This window comes from Scomber japonicus, chromosome 19, assembly GCF_027409825.1.
Source record: "Scomber japonicus isolate fScoJap1 chromosome 19, fScoJap1.pri, whole genome shotgun sequence".
NCBI classification, from domain to species: domain Eukaryota; kingdom Metazoa; phylum Chordata; class Actinopteri; order Scombriformes; family Scombridae; genus Scomber; species Scomber japonicus.
This window is the reverse complement of record NC_070596.1, coordinates 8,918,907-8,937,921: the sequence shown is the minus strand read 5'-3', so window position 1 is coordinate 8,937,921 and position 19,015 is coordinate 8,918,907. Positions and strand designations below refer to the sequence as shown.

Below are 19,015 nucleotides of genomic sequence, written 5' to 3'. Positions count from 1 at the left end.
TGATATAAGTGAGAGTTTAAATGCAGGAAGACTCCGCCTTTGCCCCCGTGAAGGCACAGTTGATATGATAAATAACACAAGCTAATCATTAACTCAAGAAACTCAGGACTTAAATGAATAAACGTGAACTTAAATACTTATTTGTCTTGATTTAAGCCATACATTCAGGTGTAAACACAAATAAAACCTAGTACAGTTAATGCAAGCAATGCTACAAACTGAATATATATTGTCTAAATACACAAATGAACAAGTATGGAAAGACACACAAAGTGTAATTGGGACATAATGGTGTGGTCTAACGGTGTAGTCTCTGTGTGTTTGTTGTTCAGGCAGCTTCTCGTGGAACTAAACTGTACAGCTCAGTGTGTGGTTTCACTTTGCATTCACTCTGGCTGGGTGCCCAATGGAAAGCTCTCTACTGTCCAGTGCACCGCTGAGTGGAAGCAAACTGTATCTCACAGTATCCACTCTAAGTCCAATCACTTAATCCGTAAATTGGCCGATTGCTGTATTGTGTGTCGCAGCAAAGCCGAGTGATAATTGAATGATTGTTTATCCAAGCTGTGTGTATGAAGAGGGCTTGTTTGGGTGATTAACAGGCTGTTCTCCGCGTTAATAGCATTATTCACCTTGGAGATAATGGCAGACATCAAGAGAGCACAGAGCTGCATCTCGCTGTGTACCTGATCGCCTCCTTACACAAAGGACTGACAAACATCCTGACCTAACCTATTGTTATCATTTCAAGAAGACTTAGTTGTTGGCACAGTATCAAGTGCCAGCGGTGGAAGACATAATCACATTCTTTACGTTAGTAGTTGTAGCATCAAAGGTTGCCACCAATGATTATTTTCATTTCCAATTAAACTGTGGATTACTAGCTCCACATAAAATAGCAAAAAGTAACAAAAAAATCACAATTTTCCTAAACCCATAGTGGCATCTTCAAGTTCTGTAAATCAAAAAATCGAAAAATCAATTAATTGTTTCATCCTGAGTAGCAATACACCACCAGTGTGTAAGTGGAGGTGATTAGTATGAAGGATGCCCCATTAAGAATGTTCAATTATTGATTAACCAGTGTTGGTTTAGCTGCTGTGCACTGTTGGATATAGTTAAATCTATGCTATTTTATGGGCTTATTATATGTGTAATATACAAAACATGAAAGGTCCCCATCATGTCTCACATATAGATTGAATGTGTAGCCAGAAATTCACTAGCTTATTGTGTAGTGTTGTTACCTAGTTAAAGTTCATTATGCTCACAAAGTTTTCAGAGGTAAGCACTTGGGGAAAAAGTTACAAAAAGGTCAAATTCATCAATACATGTCGATCAGAAGACTATCATCTAAACAATCTCAGAAACAGGTGAGCAACAGAGGCGTGCTATATTTTCAGGGTTTGAATGAAACAACAGGATTTATCCACATCAGATTTTTCGTCTCAGCTCTTTCATGTGCCAGCACAGTTTGGTTTGGAGCCACAGCCGCATCATCCCTTTTGATTAAGCCGTGTATTATGAAGTGTTAAGTGAGCTCTAATGTTATTGTAACTCTGCTGTGTCAGAACACGCAGATCTGCTCAGATGTCAATTCCTCGTTAGTTCTTCTGCCACTGCCACATGTGTGTGAGCCCCGAGCTAACACGGCTATTCACATGATTATTTAAATCTGTGAGGTTTAATGAGCTGTGAACGTGTCTACGCTCAGTGCAGTTAGGATCCGTGTGTATGTAACGTTTAACTTTAATATGTGTGATGCTTTGTTTTGCAAGGAAAAGAAGTGAAAGGTGAAACTCATCTCACAGGGGGCCTAAATCACCAAAATGAGCCTTAAGCTGTGAGGGGAAGCTCACTAACAGAAAGGATAAATGCAGTTTCCTTCTCCTCGCTCTGTCATAAATTACCTGGCCATTGATCCATGGGTGTCTGGGATTCTCTGCGGACCTCCTTCTCACATTCATCAAGCCATGAGTCTGCATCTAAGCCCGAGTGGAAATGCCTCAGACACATACTCGTCTCCTGAATCTCCACAGCATGGCCTGTTGCTTGGATACAACACACATGCGTATTTATATGAAGAGAGGATTGAACCTGGAGGGGGCTGCATTATGTGCCGAGATGTTTTGTGGCATCAGATTTTAGATTTTATATTGCTCGAGTGTTTTTCAGACCTGGAGTAAAATTGTTTAAACAACAGTCGCATCAAGGAGAAAGAAAGAAAAACAATCTACACAACATCCTCTATCCAGATAGACAGATTATTTTAGGCTCCTGTGATAATCTTAAAAGTGAAACACAGGACAGAATGATGACGTGCAGATGGAGACAGAGCCGGTCACGCAAAGGTGAAGCCTGGATTGAACAAAACAAAAAACAGCAGAAACAAAAGGAAATCCTGCGTGATGTTTTTTTTTCAAAGGAGAGAAGCTTTATGAATTATTACTGGTCCACGGAGAAAGAAGAAAGAGAGAGAGAGAGGAAGAGAGAAAACATATTTAAGGTCAGAGGAAATAGAGATATCCGGTCAGGTAGAATTAAGATGATAATAGTGGATGCTTTTTGTTTGCTTTTGTCTTTGAACCCACCCTTTCTTACTCTTTGCATTAACTCAAAGAGGAATACAATAAGTTTCGATCAGTTTTACATAACTGACTGTTAATGATTGCATAGTCGGGACTGATCTAATTTCCGGGGCGATACATTAGAGTTAGTGTTTCAGAGACTTGGGAGTTTCAAGCAAATTGATACTTGAGTAGGGCTTGATATCAAATGTCAGTACTTTGTGACTTCTTCTAGATATGTATCTGAGACATGTTTTCCATTGTAAGGCAGTACCAAAACCTGGTTATTGTAGTAGCCTACTGTTTTTGGGATAAGAAAAGGAGGAAGGAACAAAAACACAAGGAATGAAGGAAAACTTAAATGGCACTAGACGTCATATAAAACATAAAAGTCATCATACTTTTCTCCAGTATTGATATATTAACCAATTTATCTGGTGAGTTATTCAGGAAGCTAAATTGAACCTGACATTTCCTCCTTTCATTCTGCAGTGTACAGGATTGTAGTAAAAAATCGATATGACTGAACGCTTTGTCATATTGTATTTATCAGTAGTATAAAACAAAATCTAATGATGTGACTAATATAACAGATGATAAATATACTGTTCAGCACTACTCTACTGGCTGACATTTGAAAGCACAAGTTGAAAAAGTAGCCCTCTTCTTCTTCTTTTTCTCTCCATTTTATCCATGAGAGCAGATTCTTTGTTCCTAGCGGTGGTCGTTTCCGCTTCAGTAGCGAGAGGAAAGAGCAATACCTTGAAGACATATCGCTCCTCTTTCTTTTCACTGTTCTGTTTCACTCACTCTACACCCTCCACCCCCACCCCACTTCACCCCACGCAAAAGCTTTTCTTTCCCAGGAAAGGGTCTCCTCCTTTTTAAGTTTCACCTTCAGGTCCACTGCTTCTCTATTCTCACGAATGACCTCATATGTGTCCGTGCGTGTGTGTAGACGTGTGTAGATGTGTGGTGGGCGTGTTACTGATGGCACGTTTTCTCTCCTCCATGCTGTATCCTCCTTATCTCAGTCTACATGCAATTAGAGTGCGTGCATGTGTTTTCATGAGTGGCCGGCGTAAAGGTGAACAGAGACTTGATTTAATTATGTAGTCGTGCTCTACATCGGCGGTGACTTTTCTCTCTCCAGAGTCTACGCTCTGAAAAGAATGATCTTCTTTTGTAATGGAGATTAACCTCACTAAAAACTGTACTTAGCCTTTGTAACTTCCATATTTTAACATGAGCCACGTGGAACCGACTAACGAAGCAGTTCCGCCTCATCTGCCGAGGGTTTGAACGAGATTTAAAACTGTGGTCAATCCATGCCTGCTTACAGGCTTTTAGGGGGTAATAGGATAAGATTAACACATTTGCATACTATGGCGATGAATTATTCATGCGTCGTCCTCTAATTTGCAGGAGCAGGGCCTTTCTCCTCGCTGGCTTTAACATCTGGGTGACCTGGAAGTAGAGAGTGGGAGCCCCAGCGCTCATTAATCCCATCTGGGTGTCACCTGGCACATGCCACCCTAAACATTTCGTAACATGGTACAAAAGCTCAAACACATTATAGCACATTGTGTTCAAGCATATCTTTATCCACTCTCAGCTTGTGTGCAGCCCTGGAGACTCAGACGTTCATCAAAGTCGGTATCGATATCAAATAAAGGAAATCAAAGATCAGAGACAAGGAAATCCGCGCTCCTGGAAAACATCTGGATTGATCCACGTTGCACGTCTTAAATGGAATAGATACAACTTGGCAGATTGACAGGAATGACTGTTTCATCCATACATGCATCGGTTGCACCTGTTGGCGACTTGTGGGACACAAAATCAAATCTCAAGATTAGAAGTGGGCTCAATATGTACATCAGACTGCTTTGAAGGGCTGATAGTCCATATTTTCAAGGTCTCCGCTGTATGCATTGCTGTGCTGAGTCTCATCCGTCAATACTAATTTTCCATGTTCTTATTAATGTAACCTTCCACTCACTAGCAGGCATAAGTGCTACAAAGTCCTAGCATACAACAACAGGGCACAACAGTGGGTCGTAAAAGGTTAAGATGCTTTTCAAGAGTGGAAACGAGACATCGTCAGACGTGTTTAATGGGCATCTCCCTCACTGTAGACTGAAGATTCTGGTTTATTTGGAAAGGCTTATCACTGCCAGGCATAAATCTCTCCTTACCAGAATGCAATCAACACCTCCGGCTGTGGGATCATTAACCGAGCCCAGAGTTTACGAGATCCATCATCACCTATACCTGGCATTTGTGCGTGCTGTAGTGTAGGCATGTACGTGTTTGTGTGTGTGCAGATTGTCGGAAACAGCTCAGCCAGCCTTTTCTTGCGGTCATGTCGTCTCCCGTGGAGAGGAGACCGTCTTGTTGCTGCTCCCTCACCTGCTGAGATCTCGCTTCCTGTTGTTCTGAAGGTGCCGAGTGACTCACCGGCCTAGACACTACATGAGGGTATTTTGTGTACTTGTGTGTGTGTGTGTGTGTGTGTGTGTGTGTGTGTGTGAGAGAGTGAATGAGTATGCAGCTGCCTCACAGTGCTCAGACAGGCATCAGTCTCTTTCATTGACTCCGATCTTCTGACTGGCTGTCTGAGTATCTGATCATCCATCTGACTCACATCTTGTGCGCTGTTTAAAATTCTCCTCTCCTCTCTTTGTTTCTAAATGTAATATAGACACAAGTGGCAATGATCAGGGTCAAATTGTGAACACATAACATTTTTAGAGCAGAGGGCCAGATGCAGATGAGTGATTAAAATGATGAAAAAATTTTGACTCTAGGCCAAGCTGATTTAGAGATTAATGTAAAACCATAAATGTGATTACTACAGAATCACCCTAAGGTCAGTCAGTGTCATTATATGTGCCATACTAGTGGGTGGAATTGGCAGCCCACCTGTCAATTTTGGGTTTTTCTAGGTCTTACACTTTTAGAAAAATAACATTAACAAAAAGACAATTTTACAGGGTCACAATAGGCAACCTTTAACTTAACATGACCTCAATGAGTACTTGAAATTGATAGGGTTAGGGTTAGATTCAAACCATGGACCTTTACATATGAGAGAAGGTGACTTACTGCCTGTACCACTGGAGAGACATGGTTTTCATACAATTTAAGGCAATGACATAATGTGTAAAATTAGTTTTTTTTCGTCTGTTTAAACTTAAAATTCTGAAAAAATGACACATCATTCTGCTGGTTTTTTGGTGTATTGTCAAATATTTTGGTGAAATAAGTTCAAAAACTAGATGAAACAAAAATTGTGCTTACAGTATAAATTACAGCAAGATATTGAATATCACAAGTATGGGGATGTATGTAAACATTTAAACTACAAGAGATCACAATACATGGACAGACACCAGAGCACACACACACACACACACACACACACACACACACACACACACACACACACAGACACACACACACAGACACACACACACACACACACACACACACACACACACACACACACACCATTATGTCAGACTGGATTCTAATGACCTTACTGTTAGTGGGCGGAATTAGCAAACCAGCTGCCAGTTTTTGGAGACTTTGGATCTTATTGTTTTGGCTGGATAAACACTTTTATCAGAAGAATGAAGATGATGCAGATGATGATGCAGATGATGATGATGATCATGATGATGGAAGGAGGCAGGAATGTGGCTAGAGCACTAACATTAGCACTAACATTAACCCACAGTAGACTGCTCCTCACTGAGCTGTAGTCACCTCCTGTGTTTGGATGGTGCTGCATACTTTTATTTTATCTGTTGTTTGACATTCTCATTACAGGGCAGCAAAAAACCGACTCTAATCTCTCTCTCTTTTTCTTAATTATCTCTCTTCTCCAAACAGCACCTGTACTGGTGTCATAATATTTCTCCCGCTACGGAGAAAATTACTTTCTAAAAACACAGAAAACACGCTCCTCTCTTTTTGTGACGATTTAATTATTATTTTTTTTATTCCCCGAGGCAGTGAAAGCGGTTTCATTTCCTGAAGCAAATACAAACATTCTCCTATCTGCAACCTTATCCAGAGGCCACGCCTTAGCGCTGGTGAACATGTCTTGATTTGCAGAATTGTTTGGTCTGACCAGCTTGCTCTGTTCTTTGCTTTGTCCCATTATCCAGCTAGTGGCAGCAGGGTTTAGGCATATGTTTGGAATCAGTTATGGATTACACTGCCTGATTTTCAAGGATAACACTGTAGGCGACTCCATGTGTTCCTAAACCTGTTGTTTCCTCTGTGTTAGTATTGGATGTGTTAAAAGAACTTCACAGGCACATCATGCATTTTACATATCCATCTACTTCTGAGCTTCACTGTGGTTTTTGCCAGCATTGATTTCTATTGTGCAAAAAAACACACAATACCACACACACCCTTTCCTTCAAGCTGAGAGCAGCACGGCCCTACAGTAAAGACTCAAAGTGTGATCAAATCTATGAATCGATCGCAGGTAATTGATCCAGCGAACATGTTTTGATCAGATCAGTTCTTATGATTTTTGAAACCCTTCCCTCTGGTTCCAGTCCAACACTTTCCATCCACACAAACAGCTTCCTCCTCTTGTTGCTTCTCCTCCACCCCCACCCACCCACCCACCCCCCCCCCCCACCACCTTTCTCTGACACCAAAGAGCTGCGGTTTTCGTCAAAAAACAACCCACCTCTTCCTCTTCCTCGAGCATCCACATCCGCACACGTACCACGTCTTTGATTTGCTGTTGTTGAGATTTTTTATGAGGAAGCTCTAATTTGTATCTCCTTAGATACGAGCATGTTGGGAGTGTGTGCAGATAAGGGCCACCCCCCCCCCCCCTCCCCAGAGGAATAATGCATTATTCTCTGTGTGTGATGTAGCGCAGTGATATGGTAGAAGGGGCTTGTCAAAGGGTGTGACAGGTCTTTGTTACCTGCCTCCTTTCCTTTCCTCTCTGCACTCTCCTCTCTCTCTCTTTCTCTCTCTTTCTCCCCCCCACCTTCCTGACAACATGTCTCCCTCTTTTAAGAGTTGTTTGCTCTTGACTGAGAAGTGAAAATCAGAACTATCGCTTCAGTGGAGCAAACGAGCCACCTTGTAAAAAGAAAAGAAAAAAAAAAAACCTCTTACTGCCATCCTACAGCTGAGACCACCTACAGGCAATCTCTCTCTATCTTTTTAACTCACCCACATATACATCACTCCCTTTTTCCTCATTGACTTTCTATCTAACCTTCCCCCTTTTTTTTTTCTTCTCTCTCCTAAAGGGACTTATTATGTATTTCTATTTATAGAAGGCCTGAAGACACATATTTATAGCGAGGGTTTGATCTGATGAACACTTGTGGGACTGAAAGCATTGAGAGTCACTATGGTATAGGAGTCTGTCAAGGTATTAAATGAGCCATAAGTGGTTAACATACCTGTGTGTGTGTGCTCACAAATATACACACAATCATGTATGTGTATCTACAAGCATGTTTCTGGTCTGTGTGTGAATACGTCTTTGTATACTAACCTCTCTCCTGCAACGTTCAGGTTAAAAAGGATTGCACTTTTGCAGACTTGAACCTTACATACTGTTCAGGGTAGATTTCAGACAAAAAAACACAACCTCAAAACATTTCTTTTAGCCAGAATTTTGACCACCTTTTCATATATGACCCAGAATATATAAAACATGGAAATATTTCAACTTTTTATAAACATTGAACAAAGAGCCTAAAAACTGAAGAATACACTCTCTGCTCTATTATTGTTGGAGATATGAGCAGATATTGTTAAAATGCCAGAATATGAGCAAGTATGTAAGGGTTAAAAGAGTTTTGGGCGACAGGTGCACACACACACACACACACACACACACACACACACACACACACACACACACACACACACACACACACACACACACACACAAAGAGTGAATAATGTCACTGCCAAAATTGAACAAACACCTGCAAGCTGTCTTTGCTTGCTATTGACTTTTATTGCCAAGTATTAGACGTAAAACTAGAAGTGGGAAACAGCAATTACTGTGTTCTGGAGGAATGAGATGGTTTAAAACAATGTTGCAGTAATGAGCTAATCTGAAATCCTGACTATAATAACGTTTCATCTCTTCCACTAAAGAAAAAAAAAACCTATGATTTGATTTTACTTGTTAGGAATTAGGGCTTCTACTAACTAATATGTGTATAATAAATTGAAATATGGATTATTTTTTAATGAATCTTTCAGTATATAGTTCCCAGAGAGCAGGGTGACATATTTAGCTCATTTATTTTCCATCATGGATTTGAGTTCCAGTGACATTAGAGATATGAGCAGCAGGTTTAGAGACATGAGGAGTTAGAGTGAGTGTTGCAGACCACAGTGAGTTAATAGTGAATGGATTGTGTGTTGAGGGCAGATTCAGCCTTAGGAGATGACCACAGCCTGTTTATTCCCCAGGTGCACTCACACTCTCCACTCCACAAGAAATGGAAGATCATAGCAATTCTCTCTCTCACTCACTCTCTCACTCACTCTCTCCTACCCCTGGCTGTCTTATCACCAAACATACATTAGAATGTCAGACACACACACACACACACACACACAAATACACACACACATGATCCATATCTGCAGAGCCTCTTTCTCCCCTCTCTGGTCTCCTAACCACTCCAGCAAATGTTACCTTTTCATATCCGGGCTGAGAAAATAAGCTATTTCTCTCTCTCTCTCTCTCTCTCTCTCTCTCCCTCTCTCTCTCTCTCTCTCCCTCTCTCTCTCTCTCTCTCTCTCTCTCTCTCTCTCTCTCTCTCTCTCTCTCTCTCTCTCTCTCTCTCTCTCTCTCTCTCTCTCTCTCTTTGCACGTGGTGGATTTGCAGGCACGATAACCTTCGCCGCCGAACCGCAAATGTCACTTCGCCCCAGCCAGCCAATTGCATTTCTCCTCACTGGCCGGTGGCGCTCTCTTATGGGGGCTCACACTTGTGACACCTGGGCCGAACGGATGCGCTCGCATGAATGTGAATGAGTCAGCGGGGCTCTCAGGTGTGGCCAGAGGTGGAGGAGGGGAGGGAGAACTGAAATACCACAAAATATCAGGAAGTCATATCAGATGAAACTACGTCTGAAAATCTAGCACAGTGTGTAACAGCCAGTGTTTATCCAAAGCGTGAAAGCTAATTAGCACCGCGGGCTGATGCAGATGATCCCCTCTCATGGTCAAGCGGTAGCAACAAGGATGCCCTATGGCTCATCAAGCTGTGCTACACTTTAAAAATGAGAACACTGTGCACTTTTACGCCCGGGAGCACAGTACCATTAGTACACCTGGAAAAAAAACCTTACTGGTGCCACCGCCACCGTCGCCTCAGAGCAACGCTAACATGCCGAGGCCGCTGTTTTGTTTTCCCTGTTTTTTTTTGTTTTTTTCCAGCGATTGATAGAACGCGTGTTGTCAGAGCTTTCAACAGAACAGGCAACCATTTTGTTCCTCACAGGCTCCCACACTCCAAATCTCTTTTGTGTTGTACACTCTTCCTCCACGGCCATCACTTCATATCACTACTGCGCAGAGAAATGAAAGGGAATATCTGAGCGGCATCTGGATTTGCATGCCAGGAAATGTGTTCTTCACACACACACACATATAAAGAAAGGTGGGAGAGCGGCAGGCAGTTACGCCTTATCATTAATATTTCAATATTCCCGTGCACTTATTGCAGCCCTCAGGGTTTATTTGTGTGATGTGATATTTTAGGGACCAAGACCCCCCCCCCCCCCCGCCGTCCCCGTCCCCTCCTCCTCAATACTCACTCAATATTCGTGAGCAGAGACTATTTTATTATTCAGCTTATTATAATCATTCTTGGCTGCTGCACTTCCTTCCCTTGCATAGGCTACCAGTCTCAAGTTCAAATATGCTTTATTTGCATGACTGGGCAGTAACCACTGGTGTAAAAGCAGATAGCGATTTGCAATAATCTAATGTCTAATATATTTTATGCATCATACTTTAGTTTATAGGTACTAGGACCTGGTTTATCACTGCACATTATACTCATTAGTTTGAACCTTTTGTAGACAGTGAATACAGAGATTACTAAATGTATAAATGGAATGCTGTGTACTTTATTTTTGACTGAGAGTTGTAAACCGCACTCAAATGTAGTAATATCTGTAATTCCTGCTATTCTGTATCACCTTATCTTTAAATATCCTGAAAAGCTTGTGCTCCTTTTTTTATGACCTATTGTAATCTTTGAAAAGCCTCCCTTAAATTTGAGCAATCTGTATTATATTCTCGGAGACATTTTACAGAACCAACAGACTCGTGGCCTGTGACATTTCAGTGTGAGGTCAGAGTTTTAGTCCAACAGGCAGCCTTTACTTCTGGGGAAGGGGGCAGGTCTTTGCCGGCGGGCTTGTCTGAGGACACCTTGCCTGCGCTCTGATGGCAGGAGACAGGCTCCACCGTGGCTTCCCTTATCTGGATCAGAGAGGCAGCCCATCAGCCTCAGGGGCGGCAATCAAGCCCCCAACCCCCCCCCATGGTCCGCTCGCCTTCTGGAGCTGAATAATTGCTTCAGACACCAGGAGAGGTTAAAAATGAAGAGGCTGCCAATCATCAAGCGGGAAATTAAATACTTATAAAAATGCTTTGGTGGTTGTAGGGGATATTAAACAAACTGGTGGAACATGCTCCCCTAAGGGCAAATATTCACTTTAATCACACTGATAGAAATACTGCTTAGACCATCACTGTCACGTCACTGTCAATAATCAATTTTCTTCCTTCTTCTTTCTCTCTTTTGCAGTTCTTGTGTTTGAAGAACATCCGGACGTTTCTCAAGGTTTGCCACGACAAGTTCGGCCTGCGCAACAGCGAGCTGTTCGACCCTTTTGATCTCTTCGATGTGCGGGACTTCGGCAAGGTGAGTTTTTCTTAAAAAGCTACGCTCTACTTATCGGCTCTGAAATCGGGCCGCCCCCCGAAGGCTACGTTCTAACTACGGCAGGTGCTCAGAGACATGATGCTGCTTGTGTCCCTGATAATGTCTTTCAGGATTTACGTCCTTCTGATGTCAGATGGAAACCGAAGATGTAGCATGTGGTTTTTTACGACCCCCTTTTTTTTTTGACATATTGTAGTTTTATGACTCCCATTTACTAGAATAGGAAACAGTGTCCAAACTGTAGAGTAGTACTCTATGTTTACTCATTTTCCCTTCAATGCAATCGAAGAAAAGTGCATGTGCGTGTGTGTGAAAGAGTGCAGCTACATTCCCGTGTGACCCACTCGGCATTTAAAGCTCGTTCCAGGCCAAATCTGTCAGTTACATTAACTGCAATATGGAGTAGAGCGAGCTCAGATGAGCGCTCGGTCTAACACTTCGGGGTCAGCAATCTCATCTCATGTCACTGACTACAGTTCAAGTCCCCTCTGCTTTCTAACAGTCTGCTGCCAGAATACAGTATGAGTGTGTTTGTGTCGGCTCAGCAGTAAAGTGGCTGACTCACTCGCGCATCATATCAGCTTTATGAAGACTTTTTACGGTATTTTAGGTTTTTTTTTTTGCATTTGTTCAACGGGTTGTTCACAAGGTCTTCCTCAAGACAACGATCAAAATGTTCCTTGCCGAGGCAGCTGATTAGAGTTGTGGACAGAAGGTCAGCTGCTCCTGTCTTCGTGCTCTTGGAAGGACATCAGAGTAGAATCACTGCTTATTTACACTTAAAGCAAACAGTGGAGGTGGTTCAGCGTTTGATCAGGATGCCTGGTGGATGCTTCGCTTTGGTCACGGTCTGGGCTCATTTCTTACCAAGTTGGATGTGCAGCACATAGACCCAGAAAACCCTAGGGGGATGGATCGCTTAACCCACCTGGCCTGGGAATGTCTCAGGGTAACTAGAGAGACACATCTGTTGCCTCTGCAATCCAGACAGCTGGATAACTGGTGGAAAACAGACAGATGCACGGATGGGCTACGTATCCCTGTATTATGTGTGTGTGTGTGTGTGTGTGTGCGTTTGTCATGTTGCTGAAAGCTCGTAGAAAATGAGCCGGGTGATAGGTGAGCGGGTTAAGGATTGGCTGCTAATCCATGATCAGCATAACCTGTTGTCCTCAAACTCGAGCTTCCGAAAGTGAATTGCGTCTCTCGGTTTCTTAATCTCTTCGACCGCGCGTGTTGTTTGTGGAGGGAGGTGGGGGGGGGCGGGGGGGGGGGGGGGTGGCTTCTTTCTAGTTTAGCAGGCTGTCAAAACAAAGCAGAGAGGACGGCACAACGTCATTAAATTGATGGTGACGGCTGATGGCGTGGCGTCAGGGTCGAGGCAGCGTGAATGTTAATACTGTAGCTTTTCAGCTGATTGAAGGAACATGCAGAATACCAGCAGTGGGGGGATTATCTTCTGAAGAGGTGGTGGTGGTGGTGGTGGTAGGGAGGGGTGGGGATCTGCATAAACTGCATTACCTCTCACTTTGATCAAGAGGATGTATTTGCGGAAAGTCATCTGCTCATTTATCGAAACATAACTAATCTAATTCAACGTATCTACTGTTCCTGCATCAGCCCTGAGAAGAAGAAGTGAAAAAAAAAGATGAGAGAGGAGAAAAAGGAGACAAGGACTCATTTGGCAGTTTGTAGATGAACCACGAGACGACGTGTGAGAGTCAATGAGCTCTCAGTGAACGGTATTAAAACCCAACAGCAGTCAGAATCAATCACAGAGGCCCTCCATGTGTCAATTTGGAAATTGCTTTTGTATGGTCTCAGCGGTGGCAGCCTTGTCTCGCCATTGATTTTCCATTAAGGCCCAAACATCACATTATAATATATCGAATAGAGTAGATCCCTACTAATGTGGCATACATTTAAATAGTGAGAATGCCTCGTGAAGGAAATAGAAAAAGGATGTTTTTTTTTTTATTTCTGCGGTTCTGCTTCTTTCTATCGTTTCTCTTATCGCTCAATGTGCTTTTTTTCTCCTCTTTTGTTACCTCCACACAAAAGTTTCTTTGTGTGCCCATCAGATAGCAAACCTACATTCCATCATGTACTGTATATCATAGAACGGTATCATCCATCTCTTCTTTCCATATCATTTTGTCCTTTGTTTTCACATCACACAAAGAAAAATGGAACGATTTAAGTTTTTTTTGTTGAAAAGTGAACCAGATCAGTCAGATCTTTCCACCTGAACACTATTTAAAAACCCTTACAAAGTCATTTTGAAGAACTAAGATCAACATGTTGTATATCCAAGAACAGCTGAGAAAACAAACTTACAAATGGGAATTATTTTTCATTTTTTTCTTCCAGATGTGATTGCATTTTTTTTCTCTTGATTAAACCTGGATGCTTGCTTTCTGAATCTTTACCTTTTACAGTGTAGAGTAGATGTATGAGTAGTGGTACAGTCACACAGCCACTTGAGATGCTACTTGTATGATCCATCTCCTGCAGACTTACTTCTACTGACAGCCTTAGCTTGAATAAATGCCCAGCTTCTCCCTCTTGCATTGTGACTGGAATGCCATATTTACTGGAGATAGATTGAGCTGCCATAATGGTGGTTTAATCGGTTTGAAAATGACCTAACAGCAATTACAGGGAATAAAAAGGGAGAAACAGGAGATATTTCATTATGGAAGAAGAGGCGGAATTCTAAATATGTCTCTAGTGGCTCTCCTTTTAAAGAAAACAAGTGGGGTGTTTCCAAAGATGGAGCTTAAACTGTAGAGTTTTAATCTCACCTGGAAGAAGGAACAGAGGGAAGGGAGAGCAGCTGCCTCTATAAACATTAATCAGCCCCCTTTCCACCTTTCATACCTCCACAGTTGCTGCCAGGGGCCCCAGAGTTCATCTCCCTTGGCCTATGATCGCCATCTCTCCCTCTAATGATGCCTTTTTTCCCGGGTCACAAGCAAATGGATGCAGGGGCCAACTGCACCCAAAGCTACCAAAACGAAAACCTAATTGCCCCTTTTAAAACCACCCCCATCTGTTTGTAACAGGGGCTAGCATTGAAACAAACTGAGCACATATTCTCCTCTACTGATTTTACCAGTCACCTTTTTCCTCGGCATAAGCTAGTGCTCCCTTGTTGTTTTTCACCGTACTTCCCTTCTTCACGCCCTAACCCATCCCCCATCATTAGAAATTCATTATGACATCATTAAACCAATGAAATACAGCTTATTACAGCGGGAACCCCAGAGAACGCTTTTATTTAAACACCTCCCTCCATCCGAACCCAGCCGCCTCGTTTCCTTTTTCTCCCGACCTGTTTTAATTAGCCACCAAAGGAACATCGCTGTCATCTAAATGAACATAGCAATCAGTTTATTTGGCTGTTGCTGTAATTAGCATAATTATCCTCGCACCTGTTAACCATCTATCAACAGTTTGGTTAATTTTCCGTCCGTGAAGGAGAAAAAGGAAGCTTTCTGACAGATTTTGCCGTCTCCATTAAAATGGAATCAAGCCATTTATTTGGGATGCAGACGGCGTCGCCCCCCGCATCCATTCCTATCTCATCTTAACAGCCTGGGAGTCATGACTGGCTGACTTGTGAAGTGCCCGGACCCATCCATGTGATGCTCATTGACTTGATAGTACAGTGTCAAGGTGAATGGGTTTTATTTGTGTGCGGCGCATTTGAATGGAAACAGGGCTCTCGGCGGGAGCGCAATATTTATGTGAATCAGCCGTCACTTGGCAGGGGTGACTCAGGTGAAGGCAGGTTAATTTAACAGCAGACTCAATGATTCGGAATTGTGCGTGGACTCCGCTTCCACAGTTAAGTTGAACTGAGAAGTGGTGATTTTTACTTGGAAGAAATCAGACATTTCTGCATCACAACTGCAGCTTTCTGTAACACAGAAATACACAAAACCCACCTTGAAACAGATGGAGAGTAGTAATATGACACAAACTGAGCACACAGGTCCCCTGATTTAATTTGCACCAACTGCTCCCCTCTTTTCTTTTCCTTCTCACTTCCCTCATCCATCTCTCTCTTCCGCTTCCTCACTGTCCTCCTCTCCTCTCTTCTCCTCATTCATCTCACACCCACTCTCGGTGCGAGTATGTTGTGATAAGACTTAGCCGGCGGCGGGCCCGAGCCGCCATTGTGTCGGGGCGACGTGATTGCCATTGGTTGGCGGTATTTGATTACCCTCTCTGCTGCTCTGAATCCCGCACACACACACACACACACACACACACACTGAACTCTGCTCTTTTCATTTCCTTCCTGCGTCGTGTGGCTGAAAATAGCTAGTTGCTTAGCATCCACGCCCAGTGCTACTAACATCTGGAACGTGCCTCAGCCGCTGTCGGGCCGCCTGCCTGAATGCTATTTACTGAAGTAGGTTTTGACCTCAGCCCAAAGCCTAGTCCTGCATGCTCAGTTATTGCCACCATGTGAACACTCACAAACATGCAGAATATATTAAAGCTTTGAAATCCTTTGCAGCCCTTACTTGGTTTTTAAGGTAGTCTATTTACACACTGATGGTATTGTTATGACTTGTCTTATCCAGGCATGGCGTATGTTACATTGGCCTTTCTTTTTGATGAGTTAATCTAAGAAATACATATTGCATGTGAGTGTTTCTGCACATGTTCTTAGACACTATTGGTATTGGATTAATTTAATGCTCGTCCAATGTTTTCAACACACAGACAACACCTGTATTTGAATGCATAGAAGGAAATATCATCATTCCAGGGTTATAAACAGCCCTAATAGTGTCAAAAAATGCACAAAATGAAATATGAATAGATTTACATTTGCGATGAATACATTTGAATTTTCAGACTAAAGTTTTCATTGTGCTTTCGGGGGATTCAAAGGAGGGTTCACTTTGCCATGGAGATTGTGAGTTAGCTGCAGGCTACACCTAAGGGGGTTTTTGGTTCATTTTGGCAAGTCTGCACCATTGACAGTCATGCCGCATTAGCTGTTAACAGTGTCTCTTTGTTTTTGGGTAGAAAGACAACATTCAACTGGATTACTTCTATTGTGTAGAGTCAGTCTCAGTTTGATTATAGAGAGGGGAAATCGAAAGTTGGATATTTGAGAAACGTGTGTACCTAACTGACAAGCCACATTATACAAGGCTGCTGAACTACTGTATGTCCATTCACTCTGACTCTCTCCTCTCACTATATGTACTGTATGTTGGTGTTGATTCACACTGTGCCTGCTGGAATGAAGAAAATAAAAAAATAGCTGCAGAAAAGTTAGTGATTCGTGGCAGTCACACTCAGGATGGAGAGAGTGCAGCAAGTGATGGAGGGAGGCTGAAGAGTCAAGCAGCCGGGGTCGCTCGCTAAGGTCAGCACAAGCCCCTACCCAGCCACCCACCACCACCACTCTCTCCCATCATTGACCACATCCTCAGCAGTGCCCAAGTGGATACCTAGCTCCTTGAAATGAGGCTTGAAATGAAGATATTTTCTATGGTCTTACATTAACAACACATACTGTATCACATCACCTGCATTTGCTTTGTTCATGTACAATTATATTACATGTGGTTTATTATCCCCAGTGGTGAAAAATAAATTGAAATAATATACTAAATGTACAGTTTGATGTATTTTATAATACTATTCCATGGTTTATTGTGGAAGGGGGCCACCTTACCTTAAAAAAACCACGACAAACCAATCACATTTACTTATGTTGGAAGAACTTATTACACTTTATAAAACATAAAATTAACCATCAGGGAAAATCAAGCAAAGTTGCAACTTCACTAATCAAATTTTTGGCGGGAAAACCCTCAACAGTAATATTTTTACTCCATTACATGTATTTGGTGTCTATACTTGCAGGTTAGGATTTTAAAGGCCTATATAATATAAAGCAGTGAGTAAAAAAAATAAAAATAAAGTAAGCTCTTTGACTAGTTGCTTCCATATACAGCATCAGTAAAGCAATGCAGAAGTTTAACGAGGAATGAAGGCTTGTAACATTTTGGTTTGTGGCTGATACTTCCATAAAGGATCTGAATATCTCCTCTACCACCACCTATCCCCCGGGCATCATATCCCTTCATCCAAGATTACACCCAGCATTCATCTCTATAACCTTCTGTTAAATCACATTGCTCTGCCTCCACAGGCTGTGGCTGTGCCCTCTTACTTCACGCCCTGTCCATCACGACCCCCCGACTGCAAGTTTTTACATAAAGCTTCCAAGACATAATCAATAATTCATTCCAAATGCCACAGTGCTGATGATAATTCTCCTGACATGAATTATAAATGCCCGCCCCCTACCCCCCCTCCCCTCCTGTGTTTAGACCCCCTTCCATCTCTCTCCCTTTTTCTCTCTCTCTCTCTTCCACAACCTCATTACTCCTGCACCTCGTTACTGTGATATCCGCAGAAACAGGTGGTTGCTGAGCAATAGGTTGTTGTCCAGGAGACGGTCTGTGTTTGCGGCAGGCTCGGGGATGCTGACTGTTAGGAGGCGTTTGCTGCGGCAACTGAGTGTCTGAGTTCACACTTGGAGTAACAATACAGATGAGATGTGATGAGTTGATGGTGCAGGAGGTATCTATTTCTCTCCAGACAAGACATTCCACTTTGCACAGTGGTTTGCGTGATGTATGAAGCTTAAGCTCCAGTTCCAGGTGACCTGAAATTTGTCATTTGGAAGAAATTGTTGTGCCATCTGTATCCCCCCTCCAGCTGTTTATTTGCCCACCTGTTCTGTGGTTTGATTTTTTGTTACATTGTATCCCTTTCACATGAGATGTATTGCAGTCATAAACAAAAAAACAAAGCCGTTTTCTCAGGCTCTTCTGAGTTGGTTTAGAACTTAGGACATTGTTATAATGAGGCAACTATTTCATAATTAATAATATCATCATATTTATTACAGACCTCTGGTATAACCATGACATCAATTACCAAGTCTGTATGTCTAATGCTTACCATTTTCAGACTTTCAACGTACAGTAAAAGTCTCTTAAATGATAGATTTGTCTTTTGTTGGGATTATATATTGTTCCATAAATAGTTGTGATACACAATATTATTGTCATTTTAAGACCATGTCATGGCACTGATGTAATAATAATGATGATATAATAGCATAATAATGCAAGTACACCCTCTCAAAGAGCAATAGAGTATTCAGACATTGGAATTGGAATGTGACAAAAATCTTTCCCCTGAGGCACAACTTTAGTTAGTATTGCCAGTACACGGCTCACACCTCAGACTTCACATGTAAACATGGAATAGATTGGGATGTCATGGTGGCAGCTTTCAGTGGGATCAGGAAGAGGTAGCAGCTCAACCTTAAGTGGCTTATTCACAGGGGTGACATAGGGAGAGAATCTGAGGGAATGGGTATCCACTACCATGTGAACAACACCGCTTCATTGCGCCTTTCCCACTTGG

At 42.3% G+C, this 19,015-nt stretch overlaps 1 protein-coding gene across 1 annotated transcript in view; it reads left to right on the top strand.

The window, feature by feature from the left end:
• The window catches only part of vav2 (vav 2 guanine nucleotide exchange factor), a 184,103-nt gene that overhangs the window by 40,922 nt on the left and 124,166 nt on the right, over positions 1-19,015 (top strand). Inside the window, exon 2 of the mRNA XM_053339379.1 lies at positions 11,405-11,521. Coding sequence (XP_053195354.1) covers positions 11,405-11,521 — 117 coding nt within the window. The remainder of the gene's footprint in view (positions 1-11,404; positions 11,522-19,015) is intronic.